Here is a 26018-nt window from a genome sequence, read left to right on the forward strand (position 1 = left end):
AACATTATATTAATATCGGCTAATACAATTTAAATAAGTTCAATATTGTGTTATAAACTTTTATTTAAAAAAATTAAAATGATGTACAGTACATAGTGACGAGCGCGCCCCTAGCGAACATTTCGCGAAACGTAGCTTTTTTGACTTCGGGAACTAACGGACGGAACTCGATGAAATTTGATACGTAGGCGGAAACAAATTAGTGGACGACGCGTACATATTTAGTTTTTTTTTTTTTTTTTTTTTTAAATAAAATTTGAATTGGGATAGACAGAAAATATTCTAATTCCAGTATAGTAAGGTTGGCTTTGTTACCGTTCGTTTGTTTGCTCGCTTACTTGACAGCTTGCCTCTACCGAGCCTTACGATAATTTTTTTTTAAATAAAAACTCACAACAGCAGGGATAGTTACGCAACTCGTTGCCGAATTTTTTGTTTGGATTTATTTAAAGTCTATCACTTTAAAATTATATTCTCGAACAAAACATTCGACACGGATTTGCGGAGTCTCTCTCCTATTAATTAATTCAATTTCTAAATGTCAAAATACCCATAACCGGTAACGAAAAACCGCAACGGCTTTTCGTATTGCCGTAACCACCCCTTCGATAGTTCGATCGGCAGTCGTCAGACGGCGACAAAAGCTGCGTGACGTCCACTTCCGCTATTCGAAGGCTCGTCGATAGTAAAGATATAAATAAAACTAGAAATATCTAACGGCGACGAGATTAATTTTAACGATTATTATACGATTCGTATATATAAAATCTATTACCAAAATCGACGTATTTGAACGCAACCGATTAAAAAAAGGATTACAGTTTTGACATGCAATAAGAATTAAAAGAGAAGTCGTTTAATAAGGCGCCGTTAGAAAAAAGAAAATAAATAAAAAAAATGCGTGGAGGAATTTCTAAATTGGACGGAGAGGAAGGTGGCATCGCGGTAACGTGTTCTCGAACGTCTGCCGGGACTTAGTGTGGCGTTCGAGATCTGGGCCGAGAAAGCGGCGATGATACGTCGCTTATTCGCGATCGCGGTTCTCTGATCGTCGACCGTTGGTGCTAGAGAATGAGGCCGACGTCTTTGGTTTCGATTATTTTCCTGTGTTCGTCGGTTATCTGCGGTCCCCACACCCACAACAAGCAGAAAGACGGATCCGGCAAAGAAAGGGAGTCGGACGGCGCCTACGGTCCCAGGGATCGCGATCATTTCGCCGACGAGGAACACAACGTCGAATTCGACCACGAAGCCATCCTGGGTGAGTGGGACGATGCATCCGCGTGTTAATCAATTAGCGTTTAGAGAAACGCCAGGAGATCGACCCCGGGCCGTCGGAAATTGACGTTTTAGCCAAATTCGTCGTTTTGATTCGATGTGTAAGCGCGTTTACTGTTTAGAATCGTTATACGTACTGTACGTAAATACGTTTACGCGCGTGGTGTTTCCTGTTCGGAATCGTGGTTTGTGTAGGTGTTTTTTGCACCCGCCGGCCGTCCCGGAGGAGGGGAAAAATAGAGACGCCGATGCTGGCGTGCGCGGTCGGTACGCGCCACGCCTTCTCGGATCCGCTTCGTCCGGAGGTGGCGGGAGACGGGAGGGTGCCCCGTCCGGATCCGGGCGGCCCGTTCGACGTTTCGGTCTTCCGGGGATTACCCGGCGCGTTCTTCGGCAGTTCCGGCGGTTACGGACGGAAAATGCCCGCGAAAATTGGCCGGTGGCGGGACCGGAATTTCCGGAGGGTTTCTCGTTTTCTTTGGCGGCGACGGTTCGGAAGCTTCGCTCCGTTTTTGCTCGGATGACTTTTGAACTTGCTTGGCGGTACGGGACGGAGCCGTGTTTTTACTGACCGTCTTTGTAAACGTTCTGTGGGAATGTGATTGACTTCGGACGTAATGCCGGTCGTCGTTTATTCTAGATTTGTGAGCCTTTTTCCAGAAAGGAGGTTATTTATAAATTTTCATGTAGTATGGAAATATTATATATTAAAAATATATTTTAAATATATATATATTACATATATATTTGAAATACATATTTTACACACACACACACACGTGTACATATAAGATATAGTTATTTCTTATGGATAAATATATTTACTAACTTCTGCGACGGATTATCCGGTATGCCGCCGAGCACTAGCTTTTGTTTCCAAATACGCTGTAAATAAAATTTTAATATTTCAATTATTATGCCTTTGTGTCCTTTATCATAGCTTAAATTTATCTTTGTATACTAGTATATTTATCAATTAACAGGACTTATTATACTGGAAAATTATGGATGCAGATATTTAGTCTTACAGATCAGAAATAATATTTTTTATTTAGTTCACCCGAACACATACACTCTTTAAGCTTGTGTTTCGGACTCGTTTGTCCCTCCTCGGCAGGCATTCAAAAAGCACTTTAGTTTCTGTATTTCCGAACTTTAAAGATTCAAATATACTTGTAATCCGTATTAACCATATAATTCGAAACGTATACATTCTGGATTATTCTTTTTTACTTAAACTATATAGTTTAAGTAAAAAAACTTAATAAACCTGACTAATATTTCTATTGGAGAATTGTTTCAGATAACTAAATTAGACTTTATATGTGATAAATAAAAAAAAATCAAAATGAGAATTGGAATAGTCACAGAAAATTATATAAAACCAAAATTTTGTGATTAAAGAACAAAAGATTCAAATAAATGCAAAATGTATATCACAGGAAGAAAGATTTAAGATATGGATTGTTAGAAGAATGTTTAAGATAAACTGAGCAGATTATGTGGCATGTGAGACATGAAAAGAAAATGATGAAAACAACTGCCAAAAAAACAGGATAATTTTCAAATTAAAGGACGACAATACAAAAACATAACACCGATGAGAACAAAAATACATCAGAAAAGACACACAGTTCAATTATGTAAAAAAATTATTTGATTTTTATATTGTAAGATCAGTTTGGAACTATGAATAGTTTGCATCAGAAAATTTTAATTTCTAGTATTCATCTTGAACTAAAAGGTCTAAACAAAATAATTTAAAAAAAAATCTTGCATCAGAGAAAAATAGAAAAAGTACTCTATTAAAACTAGCTATTTCTTGATACTGGATTTTTTACATTTGGTATTAGGCCTAGTCAAAGTTCAAAATTGACAACTAGTCCAAACTTGATTAGGAGAAAGGAACCTTGTGAAAGAAAAGCAGTTAATCAACAAACACTTTAATAATATAATTTACAATAAATTGCCTACCGGCTCGACTAAAGACGTATCTCGTCGGTTTTACCGAACCGACGCGAAAGTGTCTTTAAAATTTTATTAGAAACTCTCGGTACAACTGTAAATCATAACGTAACCAAATAAATTATTTAGAGAAATATGTCCGAGTCATAATTTGAGATGTTGTAATATAAATGTAGCCATAGTTGATATCATTTGTCAAACTTGATTTAAGGTATTTGTTCTCTAAAAAATGTGCTGCAATTTTGTGCACAATATAGATTGACATACAAATCACAAAAATTTGCTAGAATGAAAATAAAACTTTAGCATAACCCTACAATTAAAGAATCCACTGAAAATGTGACACTGGTGTGCAATTTAGAAAGTATTTTCTCTAATATTCGGGATTTTTCATTTCCGTTAGCAATTTATTGTAGATATAATTATAAAATAAACAATTACTTATTGTGGCATTGTTACAATGCTGGGTTGCAACTTTGAATCAAATTTTAATTTTAAAAAATCTTGTGACTTTTGGCCTAAACTAGAAGTTTGTATATAAATTTACTTGCCTTAATGTCCTTGTATTTTATTCTAAAATTGTCAACGTGGACTTATCGGATTAATAGGACTATTATACTGGTGTATTGGCTATCGATAAAAGAAGGAGTTCTTAATCAGAAAATCAAAAAATCTTTATTTTTCACCTGTAGTAGATTTTTTAGAATAAAAAGAAGTTTGTATATAGTTTATCGCCTAACCTTTCCGTATCGTTTATCGCCTAACCTTTCCTAAACCTAACCTCTAGCCCTAACCTTTCCGTATCGTCTCGATTTTTATTTATCTAACTCTGTTCTCGAGATTAAGGAAAGACAGACAACAATGGATATCTATAAGTCTGAAATTTGAAAACTAGCCCAATAAGTGAAATCAAGCAAATGCAATATTTGAGAAAGAAGTGCCTAACTTCCTTTAATTATTGAAAGGAAAAAAAAAAAAAAAAAATCACTGCTGTAAATGCTCAAAATTTTTTAATTATTATTTTGCTTCTTTTCTATTATATCTATTAAATATTATTAATAAAATATATAATAATGATGATACAAATTGCAGTAATAGTAATAATAATAACAACATATTCATTTGGAGTTATACATTGGACTCAGGCAGATCTAGAACAACTCCAAATGAAAACATGAACATTAACAGAACACAACAAACAACACTAAGGGTCAGTTTTTCTATGAACAGTCATTCATTGAAAGACTAACTCTTCCTGGTAAAGAGGAAGGACAATGCTTTGTATAAATTTTAAATCTGCACTACAGGCAATATGAACACTGTGAGAGTTTTTCTACAGAAAACAAGCATAACTCTTGCAGATAAAAATACACCATTAAACTTACACAACAGCATGATACTATCTGCATTTTTGTATTGTGTTAAATCTAGGCTAGTCTTGGACATGAGTTGTTCCATTGGTAAGCATCCCAACCAGTGGCGTAGCCCGCCCCGGGCGGCACTTCTAGGGGGTGGCAAAATTTTACAATAAATAATATCATCTTGTAAAAATACCTAAATAAGGGGCGGCGAAATTTTCCTCCGCCCCGGGTGGCTGACACCCACGCTACGCCACTGATCCCAACAGTCTTAGCCATGATCATGTTGACAGAAATTGTCAAACTGCTGGCTGACTCATGGGTGCGTCTTCAGAAAGATTGAAGGATTCATAATTGCCATAGAAGACCAGGTCATAAATACAAGAAATTATAGGAAGCTGATGCCACTGTATGAGACTTATTTACTTATCTTGACATAAACAAGTAAATGTAATACATCAAAAGCTTGCATATAAACACAAACTGTAATACATGTTGATGTGTAAATAGAAAACCTATTTTGATTGACAAAAAAATCTTCCACATTTGAAGATAGGACAGTCAGGCTGGGTGTCAGATATGCAAACGTATCGGAAGGCGAAGAAAGCTCACCGTACTCCACGATCTTACGTTATCGAAACTCAGAGTGGCATGTTCCACACGAACAGAATACATTTACACCCATCGTCTATTCCCCAGACGGTCTCCCAGGAAGACGAACTGCAGATCGTCAATGATGGGAAATGGACTGGATCGTCCAACCAGAATACTCCCAAGGAAGAACCTCCCAGGATGGAAAATGGAACAGGATCAGGGAATAAGGAACTTTATGAATCAACACCAGAAATCATTGAAAACTTCTCACTGGGTGAAGAGGACCTTCCCAAAACTCATAGTGGCAGACCAGTACAAATCCCAAGATGGTATCTGGATTACCAGCAGTAAAAGAAAAGAGGGAGATGTAATATATGTTGATAATTTAAATAAACATTAAATGTAATTGTGTAGGTGCTGAGGTGGCAACACAAGTTGAAAGGGTTGGAAAGGATGTGGCAAAAATGAACAGCGAGGTTGTAGCTTGAGGGAACCAGCTGGATGTACAAGTGTTGTAAGGAACTGAGTCTGAGCGTTATTTTTATTTTATTATTATTTTTTCGTTTTATTATATTTTGTTTGGGGCTTATGTTTATTTAAGATGAAAGTTCCCCACCACTCTCTTATTAGTAGCGAAAAAAGAAGATAAAACAACTCACGGAAAAAAATAAGCGCCATAGGAAAAATCTCGCGCACTTGTGCTGCCCAGTGGAAGTAAACGGTCCGCAGAAAAAAATGGAGGGGGAGTCCCCACACTCACTAGTAAGGAAATACTTACTAAACCGTCTTAACATCCCAGAAAATTATGATAAATACTTTGTAAACAGTTTATAAGCTTTTGTCGGAAAATTAATGCTGCCAGAAGAAAGAAAATTAATGTTAGCAACTAACTATGTAAATAAGGGGAGTAACCCAGCTGAAGTGTGATGTCACCTCACAGTATAAAACCCGTACGTTAACCGAAGAAGAGAGAGGTGAAGTCCAAACCGAGGTGAATTCCAGAGGAGGTGAATTCGAAAGTGAAGTGTTTTCTGATAGAAGTCCAGATTGATAATTGGACGATCCAAGGTGTTAAAGAGGAGTTCGATTTGACGATATCGAAAGGATTGAGGAAATAGGTTCTTCGTATAGTGAGGTGACGGATAGACGTTTAATTCGTAAGAGATTTTGTTCATAGTTCCTAAGTGTTTGATTTGTCGAATTTTCAAAGGGGAATTAATATTAAGTTAAGCTAAGTAGCTGAGTTTATTGTCGGGTTGACTTGTTGATTTCATTAATAAATTTTGTTTGGATTATAGACATTTGTACGTAGTAAGTTCTAGTTACTAATTAAATATATTTGAACTTTTGATTTGACTTGATATTTATCGTTATTGTTACTAAATTTTTCGGTGCACGCTTAAAAGCCCAGGCCTGGCAAACTAATCTCGAATCTGCGTAAAGTACCCGTTAGGTTAACGGAAGTTTACCGACCGCAGTTAGTGTCGGTTTCCTAAGATACTAAAAATAGTACTTTACAGTGTTTAGTTGTATTAATAAAGAGTTATTCGTATTATATTATCTGGTCAGTCGAGTCGTTTATAATACACAAACCATTACACACCCAGGAACCAAACTACAAATACACTTCACAGTCATAGAACACAATACACACAATGTATACCATGACCAATCCATAATCACAGACAAAACGATACTTCACAACAAATCAGACATCACATTTACTAACAAGCAAAATCAGATACATAACATACGTAGCTGCTCCAAATGTTCACAACATTAAATAGAATGTACTCAGCAAAAAATTAAATAAACAAAATCTAACACCTTATCTTTGCCGAGAAAGTTTAATTTAAAACAAACGTTTTCGACCTATTCTATAGGCCATTCTCAGGCTAAATCGAGAAATGGAACAGTTCCGTTCCAGAAGATCGAATACAAATATTTAAATTTCAAAAATTAACAACGGATTAAAAGATGATACATAATAAACTAATACTGTATAAAATTAAAAAACAAAATAAAAATAAAAAATAAACTCAGAAAAAACTTCTAAATACAAGCATCAACTAAAACTAATGCAGAACCATAAGATAAACATGTAAATTAAAATGCAAGGAACTCTTAATTTACATGTTTATCTTATGGTTCTGCATTAGTTTTAGTTGATGCTTGTATTTAGAAGTTTTTTCTGAGTTTATTTTTTATTTTTATTTTGTTTTTTAATTTTATACCATATTAGTTTATTATGTATCATCTTTTAATCCGTTGTTAATTTTTGAAATTTAAATATTTGTATTCGATCTTCTGGAACGGAACTGTTCCATTTCTCGATTTAGCCTGAGGATGGCCTATAGCAGGGGTGGCCAACTTTTGTGCACATAACATCTACTTTTTATCGTAAAAATGTGTCGCGATCGACTTGTTGTCATAGGCATAGTCTAAGTGGGGAGGGGGGAGTGTGAAATACGTACTATGTTTACACACTGTGTTTCAGTATGAAGTGCACTCACTGCTTGAGTCGAGTCATAACTGCATGCATACAGTTGCGTTCGGTTACAAATATAATACATTAAGTCAAAACATCACTAGCGATCGACCAAAATTGGCTTGGCGATCGATCCGGTCGATCGCGATCGACTTGTTGGCCACCCCTGGCCTATAGAATAGGTCGAAAACGTTTGTTTTAAATTAAACTTTCTCGGCAAAGATAAGGTGTTAGATTTTGTTTATTTTGTTCACAACATACAAAATACATACAATGAAAACAAATTAGTAAGTACTCAGAACTTACCTGTGAAATAAAACATCTGTGGAAAATGGTACCATAAGTACAATAAGTACCTTATAGTACTTAACTAGCAAGAATTAATGTTACTATTATTACCTTGTCAAGATGAGAGCTCTCAGTATCACAGTATCTCGAATCACTATAGTTCATTAGAACTATAGTTATTCGAGATACGGCAAGTACAAAATTCTAGAAACATTAGGCCTCCACAGTGGCGTAGCATAGTGGGGGCGGCAGGGGCGGCCCGCCCCGGGCGGCACTTATAGGGGGCGGCAAAATTTCACAATAAATAATATCTTGTAAAAATACCTAAATAAGGGGGCAGCGAAATTTTCCTCTGCCCCGGGCGGCTGACACCCACGCTATGCCACTGGGCCTCCACAACATACATATGATATCCACAGCACATATAACACATTGCAGAAAGCAGCCATACTTGGCCTATGTCACATAGTCAAGAAATTCTTATACACAGAGACACACTAACATCATATAATCATAATAACAGTTTCTCTGTAGCTATGCCTTGACCTTGGTTTGGCATAGCATTGGGCACTCACATTAACCAAGTAGGATACAATCCACACACTCAATAACAACAACACAAAATACTAAAATAAACTAAAAAAAATAATAATCATCAATGTTAAAATTTACTTAAAGCATGAATTTGAAAGTCAACTGCTTTGTACTCATTTAAAGTAGAGAACCAACATATGATAAAATTAACAGTCAGTTTCTAAAATGTCCCTTAAAAATAATTATGTACAGAGGAAGGAATTACTGGAAACTTACTCTAATTTATATCATGAAAGCTGATAGGAGTGTTTCATAAAATCAATTAAAGTGTTGATTGATTTACAAAAAATTAATGGAAGAAAACTAAAGGCAAGGAATACATATACATTCCTTTGATGAATTTTGGTTGGAAAAAATTGCAATGGCAGATGAATAGGTCTGTGGCATACAAAGACTTATGTTTCTCGACGATTTTGGCGTGTTCGGACAAAGAAAAAAGCAATTTACCGAATTAGTAATTTCGAGATTACCCTATCCATTTTTAAATTCTTATCTCTGTTAAAAACAGATAACTGCGAGATATCCATACAAAATTACTATAATCAAGTACGCTTTCTTTGGATTATAAATTTAAGCATTCTTCCGTTTCAAATGAAATATTGATGTCGTATTAGAAAATTAAATTTTTAGTAGCGATAAAAGCGATTTTACACGTATTGCAAATCATTTAGATAAAAACATGCAACATAAAACACTTCAATGCCCTTTTAATACCAATATAAAACGCACAAAAGCGACAAAATTTATGCGTTTTATATTGGCATCACTAAATAAAAATATTACAAGGCTCTATATCTAAAAAATAAAATGTTTTTTTAATTAAGTAGTTTTTGAATTTGTAATGGCCAAAAGACCAAATATATAAAATATAAATATAATAACTAACAAGCATACCTCATTTTTTCATATGTATTGATATACAGTATATATATTACAAGTTGCTATGTCATTTGCAAATTAAAAATAAATTATGAAAAATATATTTTAATTGATTTAAAATTTTATTTACCCAAAGTTTTTTTTGTATTATAATATTTAAACATAACTTTCAAATAAAAATAAAAATATAAAGTTAGATTTCAAGAGGCAAAAAAAGTTTATATCCTCTTGCCCTCTTCATCAGAACATATTTATGATAACATGGGCAAGAGTTTGCATAAACAATAAATTTTTGTTCTCAAAAGCTGCTGTTTGTGTGAGATGTAGGGAATAAGAATACTATATTTGGAATAGTTACACATTTAAAATATTTTGCAGAGGCAAGTTATGTAACACATTGTACAAAATAATAATGACAAAAAAGATGGACAAGATTCTTTAAAAATATATAAAGATACATTGAATATAAAACAATTTATTTCTAATAAACTATCAATAGTTCTTATTTATAAATTAAACTAGTCGTTTCAAACAGTTTTTAATTTTTTTAATAGGAAGTAAAGACGAAGCAGAAACGTTCGATCGCTTGAGTCCTTCGGAAGCCAAGTCGCGTTTAAAAATTCTTGCCGAGAAAATGGACGAGAGTCGCGACGGTTTTATCGACAAGAAAGAACTTACGGATTGGATATTAAAATCTTTCAGGTAATTTATTTTTAAATATTAATTTCGATTGTGTGTTAATAAACAAAAGAAAGAAAATTTATTATTATATTTTAGTGAAGTTAACAAAATTTTAAAAAGAGAGTTACTTTACAAGAGTTAAAATATATGTATAATATAACAAAACTTATTATTAATGATTTTTTTTTTCTGAAAAATTTTGGAATTTTTATTTGGGGAAATAATGTTTATAAAGAGTTTGTTGGTATATAATGACGAGACTCTCTGATCTTTTGTTTTATATTTTATTCTATAGCATTAAGACCGACTCGACTACACTTCGGACAAGACGAACACACGTAAATTTTGTAATAAACATTAATCAAAGCTAATATATGGTTTTGTCCATAATTTTTAATTACAACAGTAAACATCTTATATCAAATCACATTAAACTGAAAAGTACTTACACTTAAAATATTTTAAGAAAACAAAAGAAATTTGTTAAAATATTTAAAATAAAAAATTTTAATCAGACAATTTAATAAGTAAAATTTGAAAAATCCAAAAATATTGAAAAACAGAGATAAAGAAACATAAATCTATTCTAAAACAAAGTAGAACACAACAACCCTTTACAAATACACACATGTTTAATACATAAACACTTTGAAGACCTTGACACGATTAATCTGCCGTCGGGATTCGCTAGCAAGAACAAAACGTGCCTGTGAAAAGATTAAAGATGTCTAAATATATAAACACTATTTAAAGTTTCGACATTTTTCAAGGGATAGAAAAATTTAAGCTTCTTAAATGAATGGTTCTCCATTAGAATCTTAGGATGAGAAGAAATTCTTTAAAAGATGTTTGATTTTGTGTTTATGCATTTCTTTAATAAATACAAATATAATGATATGAAATACTGTATGAGAATAATTTCTATAATACTCAAAATAACTTTTTACTTTGAAAACAATTTATTTGTCACAATTCAAAATTTTTTAAAATGTTGATTTTAATGTACTGTTATTTTAATTTTAATATTTTTCTAGAAAAATTTCTTGTAATACAGTATTTGGTTTTGCACAGATTACTTAAAAGTTTAAAACTTCACAATATCATTTCTGAAATGTAAGATTGACAGGTTAATGGCCTGTAAAGGATTATGAATGAACAGTAGTGTTGTATGTTAGAAAATATTAAAGTTTATGTGAAAATATAAGTTGCTGAATGTAATGTTCGTTCATTCATTTTTATTAACTGTAAATAACAGATGCAAGATAAAAAAATAATTAGGCATATATCAATATTTTTGTTATAAGGTAGATAAATTCCTGAAAAATCCATGCAAAAGATAGTGTCTGTATGGAAAAATGGAAGATTAATTAGTTTATTGTATTATTTTTACTGGTTTTTGAGGCCTGAAATCAATGTAATAGGATGTGTTTGAACAAAATATTGCAATTGTCAAAGGAGGATTAATTGTAATTTATTTATCAGAAAAAATTTAATAAGTTTATATTGTTTGTACAAATTTTATTTTTATTTAGATTAGTTGTATTTTTTATTTAGATTTTTCAATTAAACACCAAAATATATCTAGCTTTTAACACCAAATGGCATACAAAAACCATTTCGTATTGAAAGAAATTGGAAGAAATATTTGTATAAACAATAAACTAAACTTTGAATTTTTTCTCACTGCTTCAATTATGGGATAAAGTCAGATGAAAGACTGATTGATGCTACACACATTGAAGTAAGTCAAAGTGAAAAATCAACTAAATCTTGACGACCGAGAAACTTAAGGCTTCGGCCTACCACTCCGGGGTCTCGGAATCAAATCCCGGCAGTCGGAAATTCGGGAAACTTTTTGGGGGTCTACCCTCCCTTACCGTCTGGCTGCCCCCACCGTGGGCTTGGACAAACCAATGATGGATATTATTAAAAGGCCCTCTCAGTACAGTGAAAAGTAAAGGGGGGGAAAAAACCAAATTTTAAAATTTACTTGTGTGTGCATGGCAGCCTTAAATGTAAATTCTGAAACTTGTTTTAAAAAAAGCAATTTTGTACAAAAGGAAGTACAAATATTTTTTCTTAGATTTAAAGTCAAATGGAGATTTTTAAAAAGGCAAATTTATTGAAATGTGTTAGATTATATAAATACATCCAATTCTGTTTTTATGTGAATTTTTTTTACTCTAATCTGATAGTGCAAATATGTGAAGTATTAGATTAAAACAAATCATGTAAAAAGAGAACTAAATTTTTTTCTAAACAGTGTGAAATCAGATATCAAATATGTTTAGAATAGGAGCCATGCTACTGAATATAGAATTCTATGCAAGAAATAGATTTTAAATGATCATTTTCATTACTAGTTTCTGTGGATTTTTTAAAAACCTAAAATTTTTGGCTTTTTTTTTCAGTAACTTACATCATACAAGGAACTCTTATTGATATAGTCTTTATTACTGGATGTGGATATGCATTTTGGGTCATAATGAGCCCTTGTCGGTCCTTATTTTTTGTACAGATCTTATCATAAGAAATAATAGTTATAAATAAGATCTGTAGAAAAAAATAAGAACTGAAGAGGGGTCATTAAGACCCGAAATGCATATCCACATCCAATAATAAAGCCTATGTCGATAAGAGTTTCTTGGGTGATGTAAGTTACTGAAAAAAGGCCAAAAATTTTAGGTTTTTAAAAAATCCAAGAAATAGATGTTTCAATTTTTTCTAATTGTCCAAATTTTATTCAATAAATGTCAGCAGCATAACAATGTTTTGTTTCCTTGAGAATTTCCAATTGCTTGCATCTTTCAATTTTAGAACAAATTTTAATCTTAGGCACATTAATTATTCATCATATCTTTCAAGTAATATTACAAAATTCAAATTTTTCTATTGATAAATTGTATTCTTATATTTATTTTTGTTTAGAAAACTGACAGAAGAGGAAGCAAACGAACAAATGGAAGACGACGACGTAAACGAAGACGGCAGAATTTCGTGGGACGAACATAAATCGGAAACGTACGGTATTTACAACGATAACGAACTAACGCCAGATACGGATGAAAATTCGGATTATCAGGTGATTTAAATTTTAAATATTTTATTTCATTTTAAAATTTAAATATAAATCAAATCACAAATGCAAATTTCAATTAAAAAAGGTAAATAGGTAATTTCAAAGTTCAATTTTCAAATTACCAGAATCCCATAACAGATATATCAAAAGATAAATGATATTTCTTTGATCATGATTCAAACCATGTAAAGTTTAATACTTTTATTTAAAAACTTAAAATGCCAAATAAATTAATAATAATAATAAAGAATAACTTAATTTTGTTTACAGAGAAAAAAATAATTCTGAAGGTAAAATAAGTTTTATTTTTTTCTGTAGGTTCTTTACTAAATTTATCTATTTAGCATTTATTTTTTTCAATTCAATTCATTTGTAGATTTTTCTATCTTAATGTTTGCTAATCCTTACTTAAAATTTTAAATTTATAATTGCAGAAAATTTTTTAGCATTTTCCTCTACAAATCATATTAAATATATTTAATTACAGTTTTTCATTTAGTTTAAATGGGATGAAACAGCTATATATGTATATATACAAATACAGTAGAATTTTATTTTAATGGATTACAAAACAACAGATTTCTGAAAATAATGGATTTTTCCCCCACCAAATTGGTGTAATTTTACCTCCTTGTAGAAGCTCCATAACTTGGAATAATGGATTTTTTTCTAGTTTCGTCTATTGTAAACTTCATATTTTTTTAATGTTTAGTTAACATATGCGAATTTGTAGAGTTTGATGATAAACTTGTTACATCAAGGATATGTAAAATTGAAGAACTCTATGAAGAGAGTCAGCAGGCCTATATGATTGAGGAGGAGCCACCTAGTGAACATTCTGACACAGATCCAAATACGGTGCCAAAATTTAGCAAGGCTGTCGAGTCTTCGAGTTGTGAAGCCCTTCCTGACGAGTTTCGGCACGAACGGACAGTCTGTACGTGGCATTGCTAATATCAAACAGTTGTATTCAATAAGCAGAAAAGCGGCATCAAAATAACCAAGATTGATTTGTTAAAAACTTGTTAAAGTCGAGTGAAGTGTTTATAAGCACACATAATTTGCCTCTTTTTGTGCTTACAGTATATACAGTTATTGTCAGCTTTGTCATACATATATACAGGATAATATACCATCTTGTAATATACATGTTTCTATAGAATAGCGATCTCAAGAGATGAATGCGCGCAGTGAAATGAAATGAAAAAGACAAGTCTAGCAAAGATAAACTACCTGGGGTCTACACAGTGCCTCTCAAAGACCACAGATGTGGCAGGGACTTGGTATATATTGGAGCCATGAAGTGTACAGTTGGAATCAGATGGAAAGAACACCAACGGGACATCCAACACAACAGGTGTTCCGTGTCATTATCTATTTATGCATCTGATCCAGAGATCTTGGCAGACTTCTCAAACGCCAAGCTTATTATTACAACTTCGTATGTAGACCACCTCAAATGGCTGGAACAGATCGAGATCTTCAAAGCCTACAACATATCTTCACCCATCGATTCCCAGGATGAAATCACCCTCTCTTTAGCTTGGCAAGCCCTATTCCAAAAAGATGAATGAATGTCTCTTCTACACTAAAGGATCAGTGTACATATTAAAAAATTTTAGGGAATAACAACGCTCATTTTTCTTCACCAGTCAACCTTCTGAGACCAACTTTTGTTTGTAAAAAATACAGAAACCGTTTTTTATACGAAGCCAGACATTACATAATGATTTTAGTTTACAAAACCTAATATGCATGTGATTTCTTTCTGTTTTCGAATTTTGCAATTTGAAATTTTGTTCCAAATGGCTGGTCTTCGTTCTGATTAATTGTTACAAACAATTTGTAGCTTGAAGAAGGAGGGATCCGAAAACATTTGCTCAGACAAATTTTTGTACTTCACGCCGGTTACAGGTTTATGTGAGATTTATCGGATCTCAAGAGACTGAATAACTTCAAATATAGGTACAGTAGAGAGTCGTTAATCGGAACCCCGGTAATTGGAATCGCTGGTAATCGGAGCGATTTTCAGTCGGACTGTGTCGTGCCGAATTGAACATTTTTGATACTAGATTTACTTCTAAAGTATAATTTTCATGTTTTTTATATTCTTCAATATATTTATTTTGTTTGTACAAAATAAAGAAATAATTTTTAACAATACAATAGCCTCGATTATTATTATAAAAATTTTTGTTAAGCTTAAAATCGATGAAAATTCAACGCAAAGCAACATGCAATAGAGAAATATTTCAACATCGGATAGGTTAAAATAATTTTTCGTACATAATCGGTAATCCGAACAACCCCAGTCCCCAATTGATTCCAATTTTCGACTCTCTACTGTATTTCTTATGCGGAAGGTTAAATAGCAGATATTTTCCTGGGTGGGCAAGAAATCAGTTGTTTGAAATATAACAAATTCTCAGAACAACAGATGATTTTTGCAAACCCGAGCAATCCATTAAAATGAGATTCTATTGTTTAAAGAAATAATATATGTTAATCATACAAATTAAGAAATTACAGTAGAGCATCGATTATCCGACCCCTGATTAACCGACCGCGTTCTAGTCGGCAAATTCAAATGTCCGCTAGTGATGTGGCTCTACAATATTTGGTTATGTCTTGGCTACTTTAATATTATTTTTGTTAAATTTTTGCATGTTTTAGCTGGCAGCACTGGCTCGACCATGAAAGGGAGGCTAGTATGTAAACCAGGCCTAATACACTATACTAATAATGTATTTTTTTCATACTTTTCGGTTATCCGACCAACCCCAGTCCCCAATTAAGTCGGATAATCGATGCTCTACTGTAATTTGAATTAAATTGACTTAAATTTCATTATTAAGTCTGTTAAAATCTACTGATTATAAATGAACAAAGAGTTTGATGTTGATGATGTTGATGAGTCATCCTTCTTCAAAATGAAAATGTATAAGTTAGGTTATTATTACTTTTATTAAATGATTTGGAATTATATAGTTTATATATGACTTGAAGTTAAACATATGCCTTGTTTAACTTAAATTGAGAATCATTTATGAAATAGCACTACCAAATTTGATTGTTATATATATATATATTATATATATATAAATGGATGTGTGTGTGCCTATATCTCACTCTGCAGCCAAAACTACACATTGCACACGAATGGTGTTTGTGTGTGGTAGTAGCCCCGAGTCTCCCATCGTGCACTATGGTGGTTGCGTCTCGATATCTATAAGGGTGTGGGAGATATGGGGGTTGAAAGTAGTTGACTTCGAAAATGTGTGACGCGTCAATGAGAATGTTCCAGTTTTTTCTAGAAAGTTCCAGAATTTTTTGGAATATTGTAGAATTCTCACACATATTCTCTGTCCTCACTCTCATTCTTCACTCCTACAACCTACCCCCTCTCATTTGTTTTTAAATTAATATTACATTATAGTACATTTTTTAAATAATCAAATAATTAAAAAGAAATTAAATGATAAAAACAAACAACAAATATTCTGGAAAGTTTTGGATTACTTTAATAATTTTTAGATCTTTCAAAAATGTTCCGTAATATTCTATATTATTTCAGAAAGACTTTTGGATGTTTCCGATAACAGATGAACTGACGCAACCACCTAAAGAGGTGAAATTTGGTACACAGTTAGTGTGCGTTTTAATGGCGTATCCTAAGAAAGGATTTTTCGAAATTCCCCCGCAGGAGGAGAGGGAAAGCATTAAGTCTTAACCGGAAGAACAGCTTCTACTGTACTATTTTAGATGCAATTATTTGTATTTAACTACGTTTAGTCTTCATCGAGTACTTAGGGGTATTAAATCGATAACATTTCAGACATCGTTTTAAATATTTTTATATATTTCGATTTTGTAACCAAATGTTCGAACCGTTTTAAATTCGAATTTGGTTTTTTTATGTTGGTTCGATTATAGAATGGTTGTAAACGTTCCAGAAAATTAATCAAATTGAAAACAATTCGTTTGATTCTCGGCAATTCTCATCATTCTCGGCGGTAGGTGTTATATAACAATTTACTATGGTTGTTGAAATATTGAATGTAAATAGGGTTTGCTTGCAAAATCCGCGCGAACGCAGTTGCAGATAACAGTTGAGAGATATTTGGGTTGTAAGTGTTAAGAATGGAAGTGTTAACAATAAAAGTGTTAAGAGAAAGCGACGTACAAGATTTACAGGCGCAGATGCGGTTTTATGCGTTTTTGCAGGAAATCGAACATATTTTTAGACCCATCTAAAAATTCTCTAATTAGTCTCTGGAAACAGGGGGACCTAATTCTTGCATTCTGTGAAAACGGGTAAGGTTGGCTATAACGTAATAATCTTAATCTTCGCTATTGTTACTTTTTGCCCGAGCAATGCTGGACTTATCTGCTAGGAAAAGAAAAGTCTTTTAACGCGTGTCTTTTATATTAAAAAAACTATATTACATATAAATGTATGAACAAAAAAAAACCCCAGGGAAGCGGGTACTTGCAGCTAGTTGAAAATAAAAATCATTATATATATATATATATATGATATATGGATATCATTTATTATGTTAAAAAATTAATTTTTTTCAAACTTTAATCTTCAAAAAAACTGTGGTTTGAGGTCACCTATTTTTAGCTTTCAAATATCATTCAGATATTTTATATTTATAAGTTTATACAGATATTTTTAGTTAAAGTATTTTTTTAGGTTTTTCAAGTTATTAATGAATTAATGCATAGGATATATTAAATGGTAATTTATTTGATGATGATATTTATACAGGGTGACAATAATTAACCCGTACAAGTTTTTTGTATTGTAAATTTATTAAAAAAATGAAAATTAGCAAAACAGCAGCATATAACAGTGACAATACTTTACGTATTAATCAGATATTCAGCCAGTTTCAAAGTGGCCTCCTTTTGATTTGATGCAGAGCCCCAAACGTGTTTTAAAATTCTCAGCGATGGGCCGCGCTCTTCTGGAGACAGTTTGTCTCACTCCCAGCGCAAGGATTGCTTCAGCGTCTCCAAACTTTCATGGAGCTTAGAACAGGCCCTGGTATCCAAAATGGACCACACACTGTAGTCCATTGGGTTCAGATTCGGCGAGTACGGTGGCCATTCCGCAGACGAGATGAAATCGGGAAAATGAGCCTTGCACACTCCTGAGTCTTCTTCGCCCTGTGTGTCGGCGCCGAGTCCTGCTGAAACGTCCATTTCGCACTGCCAAAATGCTGCTGAGCCCACAGAAGTACCACAGCCTCGAGAATGTCACAGTGTTACACATCTTGATTAATTTTGGCCCCTTCATCGACGAAAACAAGGAGTGTCTTGCCGCTCGCACAAATTCCACCCCAAACCATGACTGACATTGGATTTTGTGATGTTCGATGACGGCTGAGCGTCCAGGAGCCCCCGCGGACCAGTTCCTGTCGTTTCGATGGTTGTACGGAGAAAAGGTTCTTGTCTGTGAAGAGAATGCACTCCCATTGTCGACCTGCGGCCCGACACTTGAGTTAACGGGATGTTTGGAGTCTCACGCACTTGTTTTCATCGGTGAGGAGCTGAACCTTTTGGAACTTGTAGGGCTTGAGTACGAGTTCCTTTTTCGCCATTAACCGCACCGATTCGCGATTGATTCTGATCTCACGAGCAATTTTTCTCATGGAGACCTTTGCATGTCAGTCAACTCGCTTTGTGATGATCTTGCGGTTCCTAGACGTGTTGACAGTGCGCTTTCTTCCACGTCCGGGACGGTCACCATTGTGGCCAAGCTCCTTGAATCGCCGAACTGCATCTGAGACTGTCATTTTTGGAACACCGAGCAGACGAACAATTTCACATTGATGCTTTCCTTGCCGCAATAGCTCCAAAATTGCACAACATTTGTTCGACACCATTAAAAAAAATAAAGAACTAACCCTTATTACATCGAAAGTACATCTACACAGGCAGGAAATCATGGAGAATTAAACAATAGTATGTAAATTGGTGACAGTAAAAAAGTTCAGGTGCAGCATTGCTACAAACTTTGTACGGGTTAATTATTGTCACCCTGTATATGATATGATATACTGTGTATCTTTTCTGTCAGATGCTCAGAAATGAGGAACAGTTATTCAAGAAAGCAGATTTAAATAACGACGGATATTTAGACAAATCAGAATTTCCCGCATTTACACATCCAGAAGAATTTGAGCATATGCATGATGTGAGTTTAATATTTTTATACTATTTTATATAAAATTTACAGATAAGATATATTTTATAATAAAACTTATGTAATTATTTAAATGTTTTAAATAATATATTCTTTTCTTATAAATTCAAAGACCATTTTCTTGATTATATATTCCAAAGAATAGTATTATTATTTAGTAGGATTTTAGATATCTACAGATTTCTTGCACGTAAAAAAAATTGCTGTATGTAATGAGTCGTTCTAATATATACCATAAATATTTTTGGTGTTTAAGTTCATACTCAGAACTCTATTTTAATATAGTATTTGAAGATAAAGCCATAAGACATTTCAAAAATGCAGATAAATGCATATAGCAATAATTTCTTGACTAAATAAACATTTTATTTAGGTTTTGAAAGCATTTTATTTGATAAATTTTAAATGAATAAAAACTTTAACATTATTATCTATAGAGAAATATATAAAAACAATATATAGGTTTTTTTTACTTTTCAATTTTTATAGTAGGAAAAAATTTATTCTAGAAACAGATAAATTTTATTTTTTTGGGAAATTTTTTGGTGTGTTTTAGATTCCAAAGGTAGAAGATAAATAATATACAAATTATTCATATAGTCTGAACAATTAGATTATTGTAGAGCTTACATTTAAACTACTCCTTTTAATTGAATTTATCTTCTACTGTGTTTCTATTTTGATGAGTGTTTTATGAATGAATTTTATCATTGCAGTGATTGCATGGAAATGAATTAATACAAAATCTTTCTGTCAAATTTTATAAAAATTAATAATTATTTTCATTTTATAGTAATAACTTTTATAATGAATAATTAATATTTTAGCTGCATATGTCTTTATTATATGTCTTTAATTTTATTTATTTCTTTTCAGAAGTCTTAATGACTTCTGAAAAGAAATAAAGATTAAAATAATAACAATGGCTGTTACATGCTAGAATTGATGAAAAGCATTCAGAACAGTTCAGAATGTTAAATTAATAGATTTTTGTATCTAAAATTAACAGAATTGATGAAACTATAAGTAGCAAAAGAGTCAAACTCTAACTATAGATCTGTCATAGTTAGCTATTTTTCTATTTCATCAGCAAATATTTTATCATAATATCTTTTTAAAGAAAAACAGATATTTATACTGTAGAAACTTTAGTTGAACAGGATTGCTTTGAATGTAAAAAGACAGAATTGGTCATTACATATTTAAAAAATTTATTATGATTTTTTTATCTGTCTAACTTCACTCAGACTCTATTAAATCATAAGACAAAAAACACCTTGATGCTGAGAACGTTTAAATTTAATCAAAAACAAACGTTTTCGGCCCACTCCACGAGCCATCGTCAGGCTAACTACATTCGAATACAATTTCGAACAAGCAATTTCAAATTGAAATAAACTACAAAAGAACTCATGCGCTACGCTGGATAACGTAAACTAAAACTAATATAAACAACATAGAAAATAATAAAATAAAATATGTCAATGTTACATGTGTACATTGTAAAAATCTGTAGTCTATAGTTCTCTAGGCAATCCTTTTGCCGTATCTAATGTATTCCTGTGACTTTTTTAATTAAAAACTTCCAAGCTGATGGTAAAATCGCCGCATCCTTGTAATTTAAGCATTTTTTGGTTAAGCCAGTTTTTTTATCTTTATACTTTTTACTGTTTTAGTAAAGTATTTGATTCATTTATAAATCACGGATTAAAAATTTTTTCAATAATTTTTAAAATATATTATATTATTTTATTTTATTTTAATAGACATTATATGAACAAACTATGCAGAAGAAAGATAAAAATAAAGACGGTTATCTCAGTCTCGAAGAATACGTGGCAAATTCTAACGGGAAAGTTTCTACGTTAGGTAGCGAGGATTATATTGTAGAAAAAGATCGTTTTGATACCGATTACGACAAAAATCGCGACGGAAAACTGAGCAAAGAGGAAGTTTTACTTTGGTTAATTCCGAACAATAAGTATGTAATTTTTATTTTTTAAATTTATTGTCATACTGTTAATTTTCATGCAAGTTTTAGATATTAAAGAAAATGCCATAGAGTAATAAGAAATATTTTATATGAATGTTTACAACAATATATAGATACAACTTCTTAAATTTTTAGAAATTAATTTTAAAAAAATATATTTTTAATTAATTGATTAATGTTTTAGTTTATTTAATATAAGATATTTTTAAAAGGAATTAAAAAAAAAAGCTGTATGAATTATAACTCAATTATATTTAAAATAAATTACTAAACAAGTTTGAATTTGGGTGTATATGAAGAGTTTTGACTGAACGTAGCAAAATTATATCAAAACATTTTATTTGTAGATTTACTTAAACTGATCATTTAAATATATTGATTTTACTAAAGCTTTGGATTCTTCTTACCCAACTAATCAATATAAAACCATTGGTACTGATAGTGATACTAACAGTAAACATTTTATGAACTTTAACTTTTATTAAGAATTTAATTATGAAAATTTTATAAAGTTTCGAAATAACAAGCAAGTTATATCCTTTGACAACCTGAAAATCACCTGTATGTTTTTAGAAGACGTATTTACTAAACAAAATTTTCAAGTCGAGAACGACAAACTTTTAATACTTTCGTATATTAAATACTTTCGGCTACTGGTTAATACGACAGATTGAAGACAACGTTCTTCCTATATTTGAGCATAACATCTAACGTTACAAACTTATTATTTGATTAATTTTAGATATGTAATAATTGATAATCAACTTTATTTAATAATAATACTAACAACTTGGGTCTGACTTTAGATATACAACAATATACTATAAGAAATTGTATTTTTTAGATACTGATTTAGCATTCAAAAGAAATTAATATTACTGTTAAAACTGTTTTAATAGTAATATTAATTTATTGTATATTCTTTCCTCTACGTAATAAATACTTGCTTCGACTCGTCTAATTTGAAAATATAAAGGAAGACATGTTTTCGGAAAGCTCACGAAAGAACAATAAGTACAAGTTTTAGCAGTGTTATCAAATGCTGTATATCTTAAAGGAGATATGTATAATAATTGCTTATTTGCTGAAATGCACAGCTTTTTATTATAATTTTAAATTATCCTTTAATTAATCAATTTTTTGTTTTCATAAATCAGAGAACACAGTTTTAGTTTAACAAAAAGTTTCATTTTCTTAATTTATTGATCCACTCTGTACAAATATAACATACATAAATGACTAAAGAGTGATATGTAGCCAAATCTATCAGTTTACTACATATGTACAGTACATGTTGTATATTGTCTTTGGCAATCCTAATAATGTACTGTACTTGATCTATAAAAAGATGAGAGAACAATGATATTATAGGATTTATCTTAAAATGTCCATAATAACTTCTTTATATTTTCTAAGATAGATTAAGTTAAATGAAAAAAAAAACTTTTTGACAGTTTTACTAGATAAATTTGAAATAAAATGACAATAGACTAAGATAATACAAATGAGCAAAAAATAAATATAAAAGGCTCAATGAAGTTAATTTTCTAAAGAAATATCAACAGTATAAAATAATGTTCATTGTACAGAAGTGAATGAAATTTTGGTATCAGATTGAATAATTAAAATGAAATGCTGTTTATTTAAGGAAACAAATTCTACATTTAAATTTTTTTAGTTTTAGTAAAGTACATTCCCAGTAGTACAAGCAACTATATAACAGAATAAGGCAGTTGTTCGGACTATTTTAATACATACGTACATTACATACTTAAGCATTTATTAGCATAATGAGGTTAAAGTATTAAATCATACGCATTTGGTTGTATGAAATAAGCTTAACAAAATTATGTAAAAAAGTTGTACTATTTTTACATTATATTCAACAACTTAAAAAAAAATACTTTTTATAAGTTTTGAAATATTTTGTAGTTTAAAAGTACAGTACATGTCCAATTGTTTTAATTATGCATTTGTTTTCATATGTTCCTTACTATAGGTGAATTGAAAATGTTAGTCAAAACCAAATATCAGTTGAAAATAAAGATATTTTATTTTGACTTTTGACTAAGATTTCTCTGCTAATCAGAAACTACAAGTCCTATTAATAAACAAGGTCCAAGTAGACAAAATATACACAGAAACGAAAATGTTATTATTAGTAAATTTAGAATTAGTTTCTTAAACAGACAGCATTTCATTTTAATGTTCTTTGCTTTAATATTAAATTAATTAAAATCAAGGACTAAGTCTGTCGAAACAGTCACCTTTTTTTCACTTCTGTATTTCAGAGTACATTCCACAATGACCCAATCTTTCCTTTTAGGCTACTTAGTTGCCAAAATTTAAAATTTCTTTAAACATGAAAAAATATATAAAATTGAAATTGCCGATTAAAATTGCTTTTTTTAAAAAAAAAAGCCATTTATCACATTCCTTTTCCATCCGTAAGACCTCGAGACCGTACGGTACTTTTGCTGGAACTTTTATACGTCGAGAGAAGCACCGGTAGTACGTAGATTTTATTTGCTGTTATTTAATTATTATATTTATTTATTTCTTCGTTTATTTAACATACACAATTATTGTAAATCTTTTTAAATTTAAAATGAAATGTATTTGAAAAACATTGCGTTCCATTTCAAAACGATAATCCTAAGCTCGGAGACGGCCTACGAAAAGTAGGTCGAAAACATTCGAGAAGTAAAATAATTTATGCTCTGCAAAAAATTCGGGTGTGTCGATATAATTAGTTACAGTTGCCGAGAAAGAAGTGATAATAGATTTCGAGCAGATCGCGGGAAAGTGTTTTTAGTGGAATATACATGTTTTTGATGTTTCGACAAAATTGGCTAGCAAATAGCCTAAAAAGTCATTGTGGGATGTATTCTGGAACTTGGAAGTGAATAAAAAGGTGGCTATTTTGGACAGACTTTGTCTTCAATTTTAATTAATTAATATGCATATTACCATCCAGGCAAATTTTACAAAATAAAATAAAATATTTCTCTTAAGAATGGAAATAGTTTTTAGCCACTGCATAAATAATACAAAATTTATAAGATTTATCGAATTTTAAATATAGTTTATATTAAACAGAAAAACAATTCTATTTTCCATATGGACCATTTTAAAGCTTTTTAACAGTTAAATGTTTTATGCTTAATTCTTTAGATCTACAGAAAAATATATGTAAAATGTTTTAAATGGTAAAGTTTTTTAAAACTTTTAGTCAGGTAAAAATTGTGATGCAATTTGTGTATAATAAAAATTTATAAAAGCAGAAATACAGATATTATTATGCGCTTAATAATAATACATTGTTACCATAAAGAAGGAAAAGAATAACGTGGTGGATATTGCGAAGTAAAAGTCTAGTAAAAGATAAAAATATTTAAATGTTTGAGATTATGTGAAAAGTAATTTACGGAAATTTTTGAGTAAAATCTTTAGAACAATTAGAATAAACGCATATATGGAAGGGAAGACTAAAGATATGTAATTTTACTAATTTTTTACTGACAATATGAAAGATGAGTAGAAATAGCAAACTACGACGTTTCTCCCACACATTCTTCATCCTTAATTTCATGCAATTTTAGTATGTACTGTATTATCATTATTAGATTAACGATAAATGTATTACGCAGTAATCGTAGATACAGCCGTGATGCAGAATATGTTTTAAATATATTCCACATTGCAGCTATAATTTCTTTTAGCGACAAGTTATACACTGTATCTTACCCAAAAAACATAACATTAATAATTATTATTTCGTGTTTAGCGACATAGCGGAAAGCGAAGCGGATCATTTGATCGACAGTTCCGACGCCAATAAAGACGGAAAATTATCCATTCAAGAAATAGTAGACCATCACGAAATTTTTGTGGGAAGCGAAGCCACGGATTTCGGCGAACATTTGCATAACACACACAAATTTGACGACGAACTCTGAAAGATTTCTTCGCAAATGTCCCTTAAAAACTTATTTTATACTTAATTATAATTATTTGCTTCCAGTTACTTTAATGCTGTCTAATATATTAATGTAATATACATTAATAAAGTTATTTATGAACCTTTTTTAGACTACAAAAAATGTATTTGTTTTTACGTAATAAAATCCGTATTATATAAATTCTTTCGTTTATATGAAATAGAAAAATGAGGTTGTTTTAATCTGTGTCTTCGTTAGATTCAGACATTTCACCCATTTTAATAAATTTCTAACATTAAATCTCTATAACGAAACAGTGGAAGTTAAAATGAATATCAAGAGTGATATTTTTAAGTATAGAATAAGTGTACATCTACATACATACATCGAATTCAATTTTATAATGTAAAAATAAAATGCAATTTTTATCAAAACTGTTGAAAAGTTTCACTCTTTCTTCTCTAATTCATAATTTTTTTGTTTTTGTGCAAATTATAATTGTTTAATATCGTATTGCAGTATCGAAATGCTTTCTTTGGTGCTAATGTAAAAATCTGTTCGTGGAAATTTAATACACTGATACGTATCTTTATATATTTTATATACTGTATATGTATTTAGTAGCGTAACTAGTTTTTTGTTGCCCTTATCAAAAGTTCTTTTGCC

The 26018-nt window shown here is 31.3% G+C and overlaps 1 protein-coding gene across 1 annotated transcript; it reads left to right on the forward strand.

Moving 5' to 3' along the window:
• The first annotated feature begins 692 nt into the window (after nucleotides 1–692).
• Nucleotides 693–25786, forward strand: LOC136987581 (calumenin-A). The gene is made up of 6 exons (XM_067285341.1): nucleotides 693–1261; nucleotides 9999–10146; nucleotides 13054–13207; nucleotides 19293–19409; nucleotides 21185–21399; nucleotides 25199–25786. The coding sequence occupies exons 1-6, from the start codon at nucleotides 1072–1074 to the stop codon at nucleotides 25368–25370; spliced, it is 996 nt and encodes a 331-aa protein (XP_067141442.1). The 5' UTR covers nucleotides 693–1071; the 3' UTR covers nucleotides 25371–25786.
• Nucleotides 25787–26018: the final 232 nt, after the last annotated feature.

Source organism: Centruroides vittatus, unplaced genomic scaffold (assembly GCF_030686945.1).
Source record: "Centruroides vittatus isolate TY-2023 unplaced genomic scaffold, ASM3068694v2 scaffold_2520, whole genome shotgun sequence".
In the NCBI taxonomy this organism is placed as follows: domain Eukaryota; kingdom Metazoa; phylum Arthropoda; class Arachnida; order Scorpiones; family Buthidae; genus Centruroides; species Centruroides vittatus.

Excerpts from the sequence above, each read along its gene's own strand:
- LOC136987581 (XM_067285341.1), top strand. The coding sequence starts at position 1,072 with ATGAGGCCGACGTCTTTGGTTTCGATTATTTTCCTGTGTTCGTCGGTT. Across the intron at positions 1,262-9,998 it reads CGACCACGAAGCCATCCTGG|GAAGTAAAGACGAAGCAGAA; the intron begins GTGAGTGGGACG and ends TTTTTTTAATAG. Across the intron at positions 21,400-25,198 it reads TGGTTAATTCCGAACAATAA|CGACATAGCGGAAAGCGAAG; the intron begins GTATGTAATTTT and ends TTTCGTGTTTAG.